A 17,860-nucleotide genomic window follows, 5' to 3' on the forward strand; every position below is an offset into this window, starting at 1 on the left:
CAGGCCTGCCTGCTGCAAGAGCGCTCGGTATGCGAGTGAGCTGGTCCTGACTCAGTTTGGGGTTAGTGGCCGAGGAGGTGGTGAGCTGTGGGGAATTCAGAAAAGATGCATTGGCTGTCAGAAGACCGACTACATGATTTTCAGGGCCCCGTGCAAAATCAAAATGTAGGAACCCTGTTCAAAGATGGTGAAGAATTTCAAGATGACCACAGCAGAGCTTCAAAGCGAGCATGGGGTCCTTCTAAGTGTGAGGCCCTGTGCAACTGTCCAGGCCACACCCAGGACAGAGGCACCCAGGCTTGGGGCCCTTACAGCACGGCCTCTGGTCCCACTTGTTGTCCAAAGGGACCACTGCCCCAGGGCTCCTCTGCCTCCCAGGGGACTCTGCAGTCACCTCTCAGAGGGTCCCCATGGAGAGGGACTCCCTTATCCCACCCACTCTCCCACGCCCGCCCTCTGCCCCTGCCGTCCCTGGCTCCTGTCTGATCGGGTAGGTGGGGGCTCACACCAAAACTGCCAGCCTGGGGTGGCCCTGGGTTTCCCCAGCCTGTAGGGTAACCCTCCTGGCGCGGCGGGTGTGTCGGAAGCAAGTAGTGGGCGGGGGCCGCCCCGCCCCCGAGGCTCGACACCCCGCCCCCACGCGGAAGGTCGCGGCGAAGCGCAGAGCCCGCACCCCGGGCGCGGAACGCGCGCGCGCTATGGCTGACACCTCACCGCTGCGCGACTGTCAGGTACCCGGAGGACGCGCTCGGCAGAGCGCCCGCGGACCCGCATCCCCGGGGTTGCCTGGAGCGCGCGGGTGGCAGTGCGATCCGACCTTCCTGGGGACCAGAGAGGGCGAGGTCCCCAAGAGATGAGTGCGGGTCCTGGGCACACAGAAGGGACAAGTGGACTCTCCAGTGCAGCCAGGCCCCAAGAAATACGGGGCGTGTCCTGGCCGCTCAGAGACCACAGATCGTCCTAAGAAGTTTAGCCCCTTATGTTCAATGTAAGTTTTATTTCAGCAGGCTGGCTTCCTGACCTGGCATTGGGGCCTGCTGGCCAGGCCTTCTCTTGTGTACCACCTCCACCAGAGGGAGCCACAGCCAAGGGCACAGAGCTGGGCGGGATGCTAAGTGCTTCCCGCAGGCCTGGCCCCTCCCTCTGTGCTGGGGTACACTGGCTGGCCGCTACCCTGGCGGCACCCTGGACGCCCTGGCTTGCAGGCCCCAGGGCCTCTGCTTCTCTGACTCAGAGGCCCCTCCTCCAGCGCCTCCCCTCCCAGGAGCAGAGACTGAGGCCCAGGGTGGGACCACCATGTACCCAGGAGTGACAGCCGCTCCTGGGCCTGGCTCAGGGCTGGCCCTCACTTGGACATGCCTGGTCCATCTGCTGGATGCAATGCCATGAGGCATTGAGCCCTTCGTCACTCAGAGGAGAGCAGCCGGGCTCTGGGAGGCCAAGACCGCCCAGCCCACAGAAGGCAGTGCCAAGCTCCCCCAGGCTGCCTGAGCACCATCCATGCTGCCTGGACAGACCTGCTCCCCAGCTCCCAGCAGGGCTCGTCCCCCAGACGTTGCCCTGGAGGGTTCCCAGCACCCTCCCCCTCCCCAGGGGGCAGTGGTGGCCTCCTGGGGCCACAGAGCACATGGATTTCTGCAGACCTCCAGGCTCACAAATAGAGGCGGGACTTGACAGGAGATGACAGGGTCTGTGATGCAGTCCCGAGTCAGGGCTTTGAGCGGGGGACACAGGGGACTTCATGGTACTCTTGGCTCCGTGCTGGGGGACCAGGTGTCACCTCCCAGAGGGCTGGCTGCAGGAAGGTCCCCTGGACACCTTGGCATTGGGCCCTCCTGCAGGGCGCCATCTGTGTGGGCACCTGTGGGTGGCAGGATGGTTCAGGAAGTCAGAGGGTGACTGAAATGAGTCACAACTGCCAGGAGCAGGAAGGGGTGATGTGGGGGCCTTCTCTCTCCTTTCACACTTGTTCTCCTGAGGGCTTCCTTGATGGTTCAACTGTAAAGTATCTGCCTGCAGCTCTAGAGGCCCAGGTTCAATCCCTGGGTCGGGTAGATCCTCTGGATAAGTAAATGACAACCCACTCCAGCATTCTTATCTCAAGAATCCCAAGGACAGAGGAGGCTGGCAGGCTACAGTCCATGGGTTCTCAAGAGTCGGACATTCTGACCCCAGCACCAGTCCCATACGGTTACTGGGCAAGGCCATGGTTCTAAAAAATGTACGGGTGGCAGTTGGGTGACAATAAGAAGTGCTATGCAGAATCTGCACATCACCCAGCACCAGCTGACCAGAACCTAGCCACACCTGTGAACTCCCACCAGGGAAGTTAGAAAACACAAAACTGGGCATTTGATCATGACAGTTTGGGTGGTCTTGGGTGAGTCAGAAAGACTATTGTCTAATTGGCAGGAAGACCACCCCGACCCCAGGGACGAAGGGAGAGAAGGCCTCTACATGTACACGTGCCCCTACCTGCCAAGGTGCGAAGTGCTATGGCCATGCAGTGCAGCTGAGTGAGCACCATCAGGGCGCCAAGCAAGTGATAAACAGTCGGGTCAAAGCAGTCACACCTGCGCTTCGTTCCCCTTTGCTGGCACTGCATTTCGAGGGCAGGTGCCATCTGTGTACTGCCCCTCTCACAGAAATCACTGCAGGCCTCATAGAGGAATCATATTTTAATTCTGATGAAGCTTTGCATGACATTTTCATGAAGGAACATGCTTTGGGTTGAAAACACAGGAGCCATTAACAATTTTCTTAAACAATGTGTTCTAAACAAGCCACCAGGCCATCAATAAACAAAAGCCCAAATCCTGGAGAGAGAGACGGCTACACTCATGACATAGAACATTTACCACCTTTCAGTGTGAGCTCGACAGCATGCACACACACACACACCTTCTTCTTTAACAAAAGTCATGTCTCCTGGCCAGAAACACGTTACATCCATAACTTGCAATGGCCTAAAGAGCAGATGGGAAGCTTCAGATTGCTGCGCCCTGGTCCACATCCCTCCATTTCCAGGCACAAGGGCCACTCCTGGGACCCCTCATGAGGCCCCTCCACCCTGCCCAGCTGGAGTGTGTGTGGTGGGGGTAAGGAGGCAGGGAGGCTCTGCAGCCCCATCAGCAAAGGGAAGGGCCAGCAGGGCCGAAGGACCTGGGCTCTGCCCCCAACCACTAGCCCTGGCCTCCCAGCCTCGGGGACAGGGGGACCGGGACAGCAGGAGCGTTCACCTGCTGCTTCTGACAAGCTGAGATGAGGTTGGGGGCCCTTTCAGTTCCCTCCCCCAAATCTAGGTCTCTAACCCTCTAAACTGCAGTCGGTGCCAAAGACAGCAGCTTCTAAGAAAAAGGGAAATGAACCCGGACTCACAGATGGTCGCCCTCCTCTCTCCACAGAGGCCATGCTGCCCTTGACCCGCCTTTCAAGTTCCAAGCTTGGAGGCCTCCGCTGCAGACACGTCCAGACGCGGGGTGCACTGTGAAGAATACGGGTGGGAAACACAACTGAGCCATGAAACGCCCCTCGACCCCAGAAACCGAGCCTTTGGAGGAACCTGCCTGTGGGCCTTGACACTGCCATGGATCACACGACGAGGTAAACCATTTTCTTCCCATTAATGTTTCTGGTCTTCAGCCCCAGGTAGTGGCGGCTGTTCTTCTCTGGCTGCCCGTACACCATGTTGATGAAGAACTTGGGCTCGTCTTCTGCCCTGGGTTTGAAGCACAGGCAGCAAAAAGCAGATCTTAGCCGGCGACACAGATAAGTCATGGCTTCTGCCTCTTCTGAGGGCTCCTCGTACACGGGCTGCTTCATTTCCTCGTAGGCTGACAAAATCACTGCCTGAAATAAGTTGATCAATATGCAGATCATCACCAGCATGAAAGATGAGAGGAAGAGGACCCCGAGAACCCGGTTATTGAAAAATTCCGTGTTCTCAAAAGCTGAGACACAGTAGGAAAATATTGTCTGGGTGGCATGGATCATGTCACTGTAGTTCCACTCATGCTGCCCAAACACCAAGTACCCGAATGCCATGAAGACAAAGAAATACACGGACACCACCAATGCCATGTGGCAGATGCCAGGAAGGGCAGTCTGGATGGCCCTCTGAGCCAGACGCACATCGTAAAAGACCCTGGAATACCGGAGCGTCTTCAGGATCGTCAGAAATACTAGGAAACCCAAAATCACCCTCATGGTGTGATCTACTTGAGCCACTGCATGAAAGGGAATGAAATCCTCAGGATTCGACCGGTAAGCCTGAACTATACTGATGGCCAAGAAGTGCTTCCTGAAAAAGAGTACAATCCACAGGGTAAAGATACATTTTAGAGCAAAGTTGAGCAAATTATATACACTTTGCACATAGGCAGTCCTTTCTTGTGTGATTACGTAAACCTCATCAACAGTGTAGGCAAGGAAGAAAATGAAGATGGCCAAGTACAAGTAGTTTTCTGCTGAGTCGGCTGAGTTTTTTCTGTTGAAATCAGCGAGCAAGAAGGAGTGCGCATTCAGGCTAGTGTTCACAACACCTAACTGAGAGACCTCGAAGATGACCGAGATGCTGCAGAGGAGACTGATGTCTGGATTGAAGGTGGTCAATTCCACAATCACAGACCACGTCTTCTCATCCAGCCAATGGCTTTTCTGGAGTTCGCTGAGCCTCAGTGTGGAATTAAACTGCTGCTCTGCTGGAAAAAAATAGAAGGCGTATCCTCCTGAGCCATAGGTGTGCAGCAGCCCATAGGAAGAGTACGCCCACCTCTTCTCCGGAGGCCTATAAGTAAACCCTCTGGTCGTCTTGTCAGTGTCCCGCTTACTAACTCTATTCCATGACCCAGAGTAGTTTTTTGTGTCTTCTGGGTCAATGCCATATTCGGGGTGACAGCGAATCTCTCCTTTGAGGCTGCCCTCCACAAATTTCTTGGCCGGCAGACACATTATCTCTCCAGGTTGCGCCCTCACCTGCCTCATGAGTGGCAAGCCAAGGATTTTAGAGGAGCTGTCAGGGAAAAACGTGGGATTCGGGTCATTGTGGAACAGAGGCAACAGCACCCTGTTCAGCCACTGATAGATGTCTTCCAGCCTGGTCACGCCTGCCAGATCCACAGAGAACTGGTCCCGAGTAAACTGATTATAGTAAAAGCTGTCAGTGGGATGTAGGATGGTGACTAGGCTCAGCAAGAGAGCCAGAAAGATGAAGTGAGTGAGGATGTAACTCAGGAACAGGAAAGCTCTTCTTTTGATCCTCTTCTTTCTTTGGAATATTGTGATTTCGTCCTGGGTGAGAGGCTGGTACATTCTCGAGTTTCGGAGCTCCATGACATACCGGTGGCGTCTGTCCATTTCTTCTGGGTCCTTCCGAATGTTGTGCAGCTTGATCTCAGAGAAGCGGCTGTTGCCAATCCATGAAACGTTTTTACAGTACTTGGCCTTCCGTGTTCTGTAGCCTGATACGAGCATGATTTTAGATGGCTGCACGAGAAAGACTGACTGAGTGAACGCACAAAACGATGCAAACAGCCATGCTGTTGACTTTTCGAGGCCGTAAGTCAGTCCATAAAATATGATGAAGAAGGAGGATACTGCACAGGTAAGAAAAACCAAGAGCCAGGCGACACAAACACACCATTGTGGCAGGACCATTCTGGTCTTCTCTTTAAGGGCTGTTGAACCTGGCTGGGGAGGCTGCTCATCAGAAACATTTGTGTTGTCTTCAATATTTGGGTTATTGGTGTTTATATTTCTTCCCTGGATGTTGGAGGACTTGCTTTGTGCTTGAGTGACCTTGCTTTGGTTTCTGGAGACCTTGCTTTGAGTTCTGGAGACCTTGCTTTTGATGGGAGACCCTTGGCTTTCTGCTTGCTTGGCCGGGGGCTGTCTTTTAGAGGTGACGTTGACAGAACCCTTGGGTTTTGCATGATGTCTGTTAGACACAGGCTCCTGGGAGCTTGCCTTGTCAATTTCATAGGCATGCCAGTTTCCCAATCGTTCTTCCCAGTGCTGCCTTGCTGGTGCTTTCAAAGGATGTTTCCGAGGAGTGACCTCATGTAGAGTCACCTGAGGTCTCCTCTGGGAATACATGAACAAAGATTTGATCACTAGTTGCACAGGGAGGGTAATAAAGGCACTTTCCAGTCCGATCACCATTGACCTGATGTACCTCTGCTCTTGTGGCTCTGCTTCCATCTCCTTCTCTAGACTAAAGAACATAATATTACACAGAAGCGTGGATAACAACATGGCTAAGCAACAGGACAGCCTCTGGAGCCTATTGAATGGTGTAGAAATGACACCAGAAAAAACGGAGAACCACAAGTGGCTTCTCCCCAGCTTGTAACTTAAATCTATGAGGAAAAAGTCCATTTTCTTGAGAGGCTTATCTGGGGGCATTACTTGAAAGGTTCGGTCCAAAGATGATCCGATAGAAAGCCATTCTCGGCACATGAAGAGCCAGATGTGTCTGCTGAACAGATTCTCCACTTTGATTCTACTTAAATACCATTCAGGGGACCTGCCCTCGTTGTTGTGCCACACACGGAGGGAATGGATGTCACCCAAGTCCTTTTTCGTCGCTAGGAGGAAAGTGCAGATGCTTCCTCGGTAGAGAGTCCTAAATTGTGGATGGCTTAAACAGTGCACATCGCTGCTACCTTCGGTTCCATGCAGTTGGATAAAGACATTGGCCCTGGTCCCAGAACCACAACGGCTTCCTGTAAAAACAGTGACTAGATAACACACATTATCATAAGGATCGTTATCAAGGAGAACTATCACATGTTCCCTAAGATACTGGTCCGTTTCATCTCTGTGCAAAGCCCAGAACGCAAGGATCAAGTACAACAGCATAATGAGAAGTACCGTGAAGAGGGTCACAGGGTTTTGGGTGACGTTCTTGACTGTCTCCACTCGTAAGTCCACAGGGTTAGGGACCACGATCACCTTGGCTGTCAAATAGTGGGTACGCAGGCGAAGGTTGGCCTGCTTGATTATATCCAGCTGCCGTTTGGCCCGCCGTGGGTTCTTGCAGATACAGTGCACTCTTTGCCAAGTGGTCTTCTCTCCCACAGCGCAGGTATCTTCTCTCCAATCGCTCTGGATCCCAAACATGTCCAAGCATTCACTGCTGAAAACAGAAATTCTCACCAACTTGTTATTGGGTTTTAGGACAAAACGAGGTGCCTGTAGAACCACAGCGATGGTGCACTCAGAGGAATCGGTTCGCTGAGCTATGACCTGCACCAGGGCCGCGGGGAGGCAGACCACTCGGGCCTCCTTCACTGCACACTCCGGGTCAAACAGGTCACTCTCATTGGCAATCGGAGGGATTTTATGGGGCACCAGGTAGCTGGTCATAAAAGAGTTGGGTGTGATCTCACGGCCCGCGTAAACAGACACCGTGAACAAGACGGACACGTCTGTCATGATGTGGATCAACACGTCCCTGCCTGCGGTACTGTCCACAACAAAGCTAAACGCCCCTGTCGTCTTTGTCGCTGATTCATCCACTGCATAAGGCTCTGAGCTGGGTCCCACCGTGAGATTAAAAGTTCCAAAGCTCAGGTTTTTCCTGATGAGGTACACTTCCACTGCATCAGGTGGAATCTCAATCACGTCACCTGTGGCCTCCACTCCTGTCATTCGGAATCCAACCACCTGGGTCAAAATGTTTTCCCCATAATTTAGCCAAGGGAAAGGGTCATCCGCAAATTCACAAAACATCGTGGAAATCGGAGCGCTGGCAGGCAGACTAGGAACGCTGTTCACATTTAGGCTGGGATAAAAACAATTCTGACAGTGCTTCTGGGTGCTGAAGAACTTGGTAACATTCCACTTTTCGGTTTTCTTGACATACATTTTAAAGTTGGAGGTCCTCAAGGCAGTGGTCTCATTCTCCGGCACTTTCACAGCCAATACCGTGTCTGCTAGAGATTCAACAACGTGGAAAGGCTCTTCAAAGACTTCATAATGAACCAGCAGTTTCAGGATGTTAGACAAGGTTATTAATATTCCAATGCACACACTTTCTATTTGCTCAGAAGAAATGCTCTTATCTCTCTGATGACTATCTTGGAGGGCTTGGCTTGCTTGCCAAGACCTCACTGTGGCCAGTTTCTGGGAGAATGCACTGATCTCAGAGGTTTTCTCTGTTAATTTAGTAACAGCCATGACCACCTGGCTAATATTCACCAAAGTGTTTATAGGAAGAATGAGTGTCTGATTGAAAAGGTGTTCTCGGATTTTAATTTTGTCAGCTTGCAGACTTAAGTCGCTTTTCATACTATTCAAGACAGAAGCTACTACGTATATTAAATAACTTGCATTTAGAAAATCCTGCTGTTGAAGCAAAGTAGACAGGGAGGAATTTGGTCCCATGGTGAAGTTGGATAACGCCTCCAGCACAGTTGGTGATGACTTTACGTCAGTGGGAGGCCGCACAGTGGCATACAAGTTCACCTGAGAAAAAGCTCCCAGAGAGGTATTATATGCCTGAGCAATTATTTTCAAGGCATAATGACTGTCCAACACACCAACAGGGAGAAAGGAAGGGGGTGATGTGGAATTCTTCCCCAAATACAGGATGGATCCAAAGTTATTCTCTTTCAAAGAACTGATCTCACCAAAACCATGTACATCAGGAACTATTATTTTATATGTAAGAACAATATTCTTATGCTTGAAATGAGTACAAATGACAACAAACTGAGTAATGAAGGAAATTCCTTTTTCTGGAACAATTTTGCAGTCTGTGGTTATACGGACATGGTGAATAACGAAAGGATATCTTAAGACCAAGGTGACTCCACTCCAAGTTGCTGCATTTAGAGAAATCCAAAACTTATCTTCCCTGAAATTCCAGAAAGCAAAAGCTTTTATAGACACATAAGCACCATTCCGTCCTGTTGAAGTTTGCCCCGTCCAGTCCAATGGCACCTCCTGACCTGAAGACGTCAGAATGGACCACCGATAGACATCTCGGCCTGCTGTACAACCTGTGCAATCCAGAGACAACGAGAATCTCTCTGATAAAACCAGAACCTGGTCACAATTTTCAATGCATGAAGTGCTTGCTACCGGCTCTCCTTGAAGCACGTGCACCGTTGCATCAGCAAAGGCTGACCTGCTGGTCTTCTGGATCACCAGTCTGAAAAAATATACACGGCCGCCTTGAAGTGTTTCTGGAGAAAGTGTGAGAATAGGACCAGAAGCCCATGTCCACTTGAGATCAACCTGCTCCGGGAGACAAACTTCCTTGCTTATCACTGTTATGTTTTCTCCATCATAGTTTCTTGAGTCTGTGGTACAGTACCAGAGAAACTTAAGTCTCTCTTTCTCTAGAGGGTCTGTTTCCTCTGGATCAGAAGACATATTTCCATTGAGAGTCACCCCATCTGTGAAATTAATTGTGATGTTGGAAGGCCCTGAAATAACAGCATTCAGGGGACGTCTAAAAATGACGACATAGATGCGGTCTGAGTCGTTCTTCCCTGGAACCTGGGGATCCCGCGTTCTGACAACCACCGAGAAATTAAACAGATACACCCCCCAAGGTAAAGAATATGGGGGTATAGTCACCTCGAAGAAACCTCTACTAAACTTGACCGGTGGCTTTTCCAGAGGTTTAGTCCAGTCAGGCACGGCCCCTACATAAGGAACGGAATAGATATACCAACCCCGATAATAGTACTCCTGGATGGGACAGAAGAGGATGACTGTTGCATTGAAGGTGTCTTCCATGTCCCTGGTCAGTCGCACCGGTCTATCGTCGTTCCTATTTATCCTCACGGGGTCCAATTTACAAGGCCCCGGTCGGAATACCTGACAGGACACGGAGGACTCAGTGGGTTCTGAGCTGTTCGGGCTGACAGCTTCTAAGACGACCGGGGTGGGCCCGTCCGTGGGACACTCGGTTCGGGCCACGAATCCCGGGTAGGACCGCCGGCCGCGCTGCAGAGCCGGACGGGGCAACGCGCGGCTCTCGGCGGCCGCGGGCCCGAGCAGCCCGAGGCGGAAGGTCCACTCCAGAGGCCCGAGCGAGCGCGGCAGGCGGGACAGCCAGCGCAGGGAGAGCCGGCCGCCGGGCGCGGACAGCTGCAGGTCCACCGGCGCGGGCGCGGCGGCGGGGGCGCGGCGGGCGCGCAGCTGGACGTGCGCGCGGAGGCAGCGCGGCACGAGGCTCGGGGGCCGCCCGGCCGGCAGGCAGAGGCCGCGGCGGCCGCTCAGGAAGATGCCGCCGCCCGGGGCCGCGCGGGCCCGGAGGCTGACGCGGGCGCGGCCGGCCCCAAGGCCGCCAAAGCCTGCGCCCCGCTCCCCGGGGTCCCGGGAGGCCCTGACCGAGCGGAGCGCGGCCTCCGGCCGCCGCGCCTGGACGAGGGCCCGGGTCTCGGACGCGGCACTTCGGGCCGCGGCGGGCGTCGGGATGGGGCGGTCTCGGGACGGCGAGCCAGGCGCCTGCGCGGGAGCCGGGGGCGGAGGCGGGCGGCCGGGCCCACAGCCCAGGCCCAGGCCCAGGCCCAGGAGCAGGAGAGCCGGCCCGGGCCCCATGGCAGCGCCCGGTGCGAGCTGCGTCGGAGGCGCAGGGCGGAGGGCCAACGGACACGGCGCGTCGGGCGCGGGGCGGCCGGGGCGCGGGCCGGGGTCACGGCGGGCGTGGGGTTCGGGGGCCTCGGTGGCCTGGGGTCAGCGTGGTCAGTGGGGTTCCTGCGGCCCAGGAAATCAGTCGTTTAATCTCCCCTCTTTGGCTCTGACCTGTCAATTCAAGTTACACTTTCACTTACAGATTCTTAGAGTTTCTGTAAAAATCCTCACAGTTATTGATTTGTAATTCAGTGTTGTTATGGTCACAGACTATTCTGTGCGATCCTTTACCTTTTTGAACGAGTTGAGACTTGTGTAAATCTACCGTGTGGTCTGTCTTGCGTCCATCTGTGTGTTCCATGTCACTTGAAAAGAATGTGTATTCTACTGTCCTCTGTTTGGGAGTCAAGTCAAGAAGGGTGGTGCTGTTCCTTAGATCTATATCTTTCCTGCAGTTTTTTTCTAGTTCTAGCAGTTGCTGAGAGAAGATAATATCCTATTGCAACTGTGAAATTGTGTATTTCTCTCTTTAATTTTGTTAACTTATTTTTCCTATATTTTGGAGCTCTGTTTATTAGGTAGATACACAATTGTTGTTATGTCTTCCTGCTGAACTGTCCCTATTATCATTATGAAATGTCTTTATCTCTGGTCAGAATCTTTGTTTTGAAATCTCCTTTACCTGATATGAAAATATCCATCTTATTTGTCAATTATATCTGAATAAAACAGGGCAGGGTTGGTGTTGGTGGGGATGAAGTCAAATAAGATGACCACCCTTGCCTTCTCATGCTTATTTTCTAGGTGGCATATATTTTTTCATTTATTTACACTCAAATTATTTATGTCTTTATTTTATAGTGTTCTTTTACAAGCAACATTTAATAGAGTTTTACAGTTTTATCCAGTTGATCTATTCCTTTTAATTGAGTTCTTTAGACCATCAACCATGAATATTCATTGGAAGGACTACTCAAAATATTTGGTCACCTGATGGAAAGAGCCAGCTCATTGGTAAAGAACCCAATGCTAGGAAAGATTGAAAGCAAATGGAAAAGGGAGGGCAGAGGATGAGATGGTTAGATAGTATCACGGACTCAGTGGACATGAGTTTGAGCAAGCTCTGAGAGACGGTGAATGACAGAGAAGCCTGTGAGGTTCAGTCTGTAGGGTGGCAGAGAATCAGACTGGACTTAGTGACTGCACAACAAGTGGCCATCAACATTTCATATAAGTCCGCTCAGCATCTCATGCAAGTGTTGATATGTTTGGATTAGATCTGTCACCTAAGTTTTTGTTTTATTTTCTCTGATTATCCACTGTTATGTCTGATTGTTTTCCTTTTTGTTCCCCATTAATTCATTTAACATTGGTCATTTTAGACAGCTCTCAAGCACCTACTATATACCGGGCATTTTCCTAGGCATTAGCCCTAGGCCTAGTTCCCATGGAGCTTCCATTATAATGGGGGTAAAAGACAATCAAAAATAATCCAACCATGACATACCATGTGGGATTTTACTGTGAAAAGCGATATGAAGACAAATAAGGCAGGTACAGAGATAAGAATGACAGTGAGGTGGGGAATCGAGGAAGGCCTCTGCGAGGAGGTGGCCTCTTCGAGGAGGTGCCCTCTGAGCCAACAGATCAGCGTGAAATGAGGGAGCATGGCTCACACAGAGCTAGGGAAGGGCATAGCTAGGGCAGGGAACTGTAAGTACAAATGCAGGGAGGCAGGAAGGAGACAAGGTTAGTAGTGGGGCCTGAGTAAGCAGAGAGGAGAGGAGGTGGTAGGAGATGTCATTGGAGAGACGGCCAATGACCAGAGCAAGCTGGGTCTCAGAGACCATGGTCGTGTATTTGAATTTCATCTCAAGTGGGTTGGGGAAGTGTTTGAGGGTTTTGAGCGGGGAAGGGCCTGATCTGATTTCCAGGTTGGAAGCATCCTCCTGCTGTGAGGGAGATAGATTGTAGGTGGACAGGATTGAAAGTACAGGGGCCTCTTAGGCGGGGTCCAGGGAAACCAAAGGCCCAGGCCTGCCTGCTGCAAGAGCACTCGGTATGCGAGTGAGCTGGTCCTGACTCAGTTTGGGGTTAGTGGCCGAGGAGGTGGTGAGCTGTGAGGAATTCAGAAAAGATGCACGTGCTAATGCATTGGCTGTCAGAGGACCAACTACATGATTTTCAGGGCCCCGTGCAAAATCAGAATGTAGGAACCTTCTTCAAAGATGGTCAAGAATTTCAAGATGACCACAGCAGAGCTTTAGAGCGAGCATGGGAACCGTCTAAGTGTGAGGCCCTGTGCCACTGTCCAGGCCACACCCAGGACAGAGGCACCCAGGCTTGGGGCCCTTACAGCACAGTCCCTCGTCCCACTTGTTCAAAGCTGCTCCTAGCACCCCAAACCAGCTCTGGACCCAGGCCCTGCAGGAGCACAGGTCAAGGGTCTCCAGAAAGCCCTGCTACTTGCAAGGGTGAGCGGGAGGGGAGGGGAAATGTCACATCACCTTTTTTTGGTCTCAAAGACACTTTCCCTCCCGGCCACTTACAACCTCTACCCTGGAGAGGGTGCAGGGCAAGCTAGCCTTCAGGTCAAAATGACCTTTGTGAATGCGCATTTCGACGATTGGGAACCCCCTCCCCTCCCCTCCCCACCCCCCCCACCCTCCCCCCGCCCCACCAGAGTTTCAAAGGGACCCCTGCCGCAGGGCTCCTCTGCCTCCTAGGGGACTGCAGTCACCTCTCAAAGGGTTCCCATGGAGAGGGAGTCCCTCATCCCACTCCCCCTCCCACGCCCGCCCTCCGCCCCTGCCGCCCCTGGCTCCTGTCTGATTCGGTAGGCGGGGGCTCACACCAAAGCTGCCAGCCTGGGGAGGGTAACTCTCCGGGCAGGTAACTCTCCGGGCAGGGCGGGTGTGTCTAAAGCAAGTAGTGGGCGGAGACCTCCCCGTCCCGCCCCCAGCTCCGCCCCCGAGGCTCGACACCCCGCCCTCACGCGGAAGGTCGTGGAGCCCGCACCGCGGACGCGGAACCCGCACCATGGCCGCCACCGTGCCGCTTCGCGACTGTCAGGTACCCGGAGGCCGCCCTCGGCCGAGCGCCCGCGGCCCCGCATCCCTGGGGTGGCCCCGCGACATGTGGGCTGGTAGGAATAGAGCTTCCTGGGGTGTGGTGGTGGCAGGGCGCCCCCCCGACAGCCCCGCGGGCGTCCTGGGCGCACGGACGGCACCAGAGGATACTCCGGTGCGCCCCACCACCGAGAGCTCTGTGGCAGGAGGCCCGGCCCCTCGGCGACCCCAGATCCTCTTAAACAGCGTAGCCCAGCAACCCCGTCGTCGCACGGAGGGGAGGCCGGGCAGTGGAGAGTGTCGTCTGGGGCCCGCTGGGGAGGGGAGCCGAGGAGGAGGAGCGAGGGGACCTGCCCCCACTGTTACTTGGAGGGGTCGCCGGCTGTGCTCCGGGAGTAAGGGGAGCGGCCTGTGCCCATGGCAGGATGCCTGGGCCGCCACTACAGTGCAGAGTTCTGAGAGCTGGAGGTGTTCCCTAATGTCTGACTGAAAAGTGGAGTGAGAGGAATCGCTTTGGTGGTTGGCACCCTGCAGGCCAGGGAGAAGGACCAGCCCCTGGTTTTGGACTCCAACTCTAGCCCCTCCTTTGCCCTGGCACACCCCCTGCAGCCTGATGAGTGCCTCCCCCTTGCTGAGCGTGGGAGCCCTGGGGGATATGTCCCGGTCACCCAGGTATCCTCCAGAGCCTCATATCACAGAGGGGCCAAAGGTCAGAGGGAGGGAGGAGCTTGCCTGAGGGCAGTTGGCTGCTCAGTAGTCCCTGGCAGTTACTTAGGGATGGCCCCACCCAGGATTCAACTCTCTTTGAACTGCACCGTCTATGAAATCTGGGAGTCCGCACCTGGCCCACAAGGATGGGGCTTCTCCAGGCCCATACCTGCAGAGTACAGGCATCAGCACCTTCGGGGTTTGGGGGTGGAGGCTCATGTGTGCTCCTTGGAAAGGCTACAAGGAATAAGACGGCTTCTTGATGTGTACAGGCATGGAAGGATGCCCGGCTGCCGCTCTCAACCACAAGCAACGAGGCCTGCAGACTGTTTGATGCCACCCTGACCCAGGTACGCCTGCAGAGGGAAGGGGCAGTTCCGTCTGTAAAGATCCAAGAGGAGGTTTCTTAAATTGGTGAATGGTTTTTATGTTCATGAGATATATGTTTGGTGTGTCTTAGAGCCGCGTTTATTTGCGCCACGAGGACATGATGCTTCCACACAGGCACAGTGATCTCTAGCTTCCATCCGCATAGCTTGCTTAAGGTTACAGCCGAACTGCCTTTCATCCGATGTGCTGTCCAAGTAGAGCTGGTCAGTGGTGACTGCATACAGGCATGGCACTGGAAGCTTTCAAAGCTTTCCCACTTTATCCTGATTTTATAAACATTGCAGCCCGTTAACCCCACTCGTACCCAGAGTTATTGTACCCTGGTAAACTCGAGTGTAGAAAGACTTCCTGGGGACCTTCATGATGCTTTGAAGCATCCTTGCACTGGACCAATGGCTCAGGCCTCTCCCAAGTCCAAGTCAGTGGCTCAGAAAGCCATGGATGCTTTTTAAGCTGCATGCAGACTTGAGCAATCCAGTGCAATAGAATCCATGTCCTCTGTATCCTCAGAATGGGGGAGCAGTTCCAGCTGCCCCACGACATAGCTGGGAGGTCCTCCAGGCGGCGGGCATTGGTCTATGAGGGTGCTGGGGTTTTTGGTGTGGAGCTCCTCCATTTAGGATGTGAGCCCTCCCTCTCTCCTCTCCTGGGTCTAATCTGTGAATATACTGTTCCACCTGTGGCTGTTCTAAGACCTTCCACCGTATCACCGGTCATTTCTAACTGCAGTGAAGGAGCCTATAGTCTTCGAACTAGGAGCGTCTCAGAGATAAGGTCCAGATGCTTTGGTTGACAGGCAGGGGAGCTGAGGCCTGGAGAGTGGGGCTGACTCCTGCAGTGAGTTAAGAGGGACAGGATGCACCTGGGTCTGCACACCTCAATGGAAAATTAGGGCGGGCTCTTCCAAGAGCAGGAAGGCCGCTGCCTACTGCTTGCATCCGTGTAGCATAAGGACCAAGGAAGCTGCTAGAGACATAAGGGCCAGCCAAGAGACAACCGGGGAGAGGCTGTCGGCTTGCCCAGGGGCTGCGCCATGTGCCTCTGAGCTCTTTACCTGTGTGTCCCCTTCCCCTTTTGGCTTTTGCAGAGCGTGATTTGTTACAGGAAAAATTCCTCAGTGCAGCCCCACGCTCCAACCCCTGCCAATGTGTACGCTGTCCCCTGCGTCCTTGTCTCTGTGCCCACTCTCCTGTGTCTTGTTAAAATACCACGTGCTAATTCTGTATAGATGGAGGTTGGATATCAGATAGAGCACATTCTAAAATCTAATGCATTATTATGGTTTTAGGATTTTTTTTTAAGATTTCTCTTTTGATGTGGATCATTTCTAAAGTCTTTATTGAATTTGTTACAGAATTGTTTCTGTTTTATATTTTGGGCTTTGGGCCACCAGACATGTGGGATCCTAGCTCCCCCAGCAGGGGTGGAACTGGAAATGCACCCCCTGCGTTGGAAGTGCACAAATCTCAACCCCTGAACCGCCAGGAACATCCCACAGAGTTTTAAAAACTAGGCGGTAAGGGATTTTTCCTGGTGGTCTGGTGGCTACAGCTTCATACTCCCGGTGCTAGGCCGGGCTCCATCCCCGGTCGGGGATCCTACCTGTTGCCATTGAGCTCCAGTGCTGCAAGTAAAAGGTCCCGCTGCCACAGCTAAGACCCAGTACAGCCAGATCAGTGAGGAGGAATTAAAACAGAGAGACTGGAAACAAATTGTCAAGAGCGACGATGAGATGAGATTAGGGTGAAAGTGAGAGTGAAAGTCGCTCAGTCGTGTCCAACTCTCTTGAGACCCCATGGACTGTACAGTCCCTGGAATTCTCCAGGCCAGAATACTGGAGTGAGTAGCCTTTCCTTTCTCCAGGGGACCTTCCCAACCCTGGGATCGAACCCAGGCCTCCTGCATTGCAGGCAGACTCTTTACCAGCTGAGCCACACAAGGGACGCCCAAGAATACTGGAGCGGGGAGCCTGTCCCTTCTCCAGTGGACCTTCCTGACCCAGGAATCAAACCAGGGTCTCCTGCATTGCAGGCGGATTCTTTACCAGCCGAGACACCAGGGGAATTAGGATAAGTTTGATCTTTTAGCTTGTGCGCCTCTTCCTCTTTTCTCTTTTAATATATTTTTAAATTTACTTTTGGCTGCACTGGGTCTTCACTGCTGCTCAGACTTTTCTCTAGTTGCAGCTAGCGGGGGCGTCTCATTGCAATGGCTCCTTTTGTTGCAGAGCGTGGCCTCTAGAGCATAGAGCACAGGCTTAATGATTATGGCACATGGGCTTAGTTGCTCCACGGCCTTTGGACCATGGACCAGGGATCGAACCCGTGTCCCCTGCATCGGCAGGAGGATTCTTAGCCCTGAGCCGCCCCGGGAAGCCCTTCCTAAGTCTCTATAGTGGATGTTTACTATGGTTCTTTTCTAAAAAGAATAAATACAAGTACCCAAATGTCAAGTGCCCTCTTGAGGCTGACGAGGCTGACACTGCGGGCAGGTCACCGGTCAGGAAGGACTTTCCTTTAGATGTGTCATTTTTGGACACAGAGGCCTCACTGGCCCTCGAAAATGTGGTTTGAGTTACATCTATTAAGTCTCTTCATCTGAGATGCACCCAGCTACATTTTCTTTGAGCTGAGGTCCAGAAAATACTCAGTGTTCTAGAAAGAAAAAAAAAAGGTTTAGATACATGCCTTCATTTACATGGACTAAAAGCTCCCTTGGGACAGCTTTGTTTCACCTTTTAAATTTCAGTATGTAAAATGGACCAACGACCAGGGCCTTGGTGGCATTGAGGGCTGCCTGTCAAAGCTCAAAGCGGCAGATCCGACCTTCGGTGAGTGATGCTTCCTTCCCCTGGGTTGAGGGCCATGTTTCATGAGTCCAGCCCTTTACTGGTTCTCTGAGTACAGACCTCAGCTGGGCCGCAGAGGGCAGGCCTGTGCTAGTGACCAGGTTGGGAGGAAGGGAAGATCACAGTCAGCACTGTGTTGGGAATAACAGCTGCTCCCATAAAGATGCCAGTTTCGATAGAAGGTGTCTTTCAAACGTTTTCCTTAATTGTACATTAATTCTGCAAGGAAGACTCTGATCCCATTTCTCAGATGAGGAAA

The 17,860-nt window shown here is 52.9% G+C and overlaps 2 protein-coding genes across 4 annotated transcripts in view; one reads left to right on the forward strand and one right to left on the reverse strand.

Annotated features, from left to right (window-relative positions):
* Positions 1–2,663: 2,663 nt before the first annotated feature.
* Positions 2,664–11,358, reverse strand: LOC133248535 (polycystin family receptor for egg jelly-like). The gene is made up of 2 exons (XM_061418861.1): positions 3,379–11,358; positions 2,664–2,966 (listed from the first exon to the last, which is right to left on the reverse strand). The coding sequence occupies exon 1, from the start codon at positions 10,552–10,554 to the stop codon at positions 3,592–3,594; it is 6,963 nt and encodes a 2,320-aa protein (XP_061274845.1). The 5' UTR covers positions 10,555–11,358; the 3' UTR covers positions 2,664–2,966; positions 3,379–3,591.
* The window catches only part of TTC38 (tetratricopeptide repeat domain 38), a 32,206-nt gene continuing 19,861 nt past the window's right edge, over positions 5,516–17,860 (forward strand). For 2 of the 3 annotated variants that reach the window (XM_061418877.1, XM_061418879.1), the window contains exons 1-4: positions 13,336–13,423; positions 13,480–13,659; positions 14,636–14,713; positions 17,502–17,583. In XM_061418877.1, the coding sequence (XP_061274861.1) occupies positions 13,627–13,659; positions 14,636–14,713; positions 17,502–17,583 (193 nt within the window). In that variant the 5' untranslated portion in view covers positions 13,336–13,423; positions 13,480–13,626. Of the gene's footprint in view, positions 5,603–13,335; positions 13,424–13,479; positions 13,660–14,635; positions 14,714–17,501; positions 17,584–17,860 lie in introns of those variants that run through there. The other variant, XM_061418878.1, reaches the window with a different exon arrangement.

This window comes from Bos javanicus, chromosome 5 (assembly GCF_032452875.1).
Source record: "Bos javanicus breed banteng chromosome 5, ARS-OSU_banteng_1.0, whole genome shotgun sequence".
In the NCBI taxonomy this organism is placed as follows: Eukaryota; Metazoa; Chordata; class Mammalia; order Artiodactyla; family Bovidae; genus Bos; species Bos javanicus.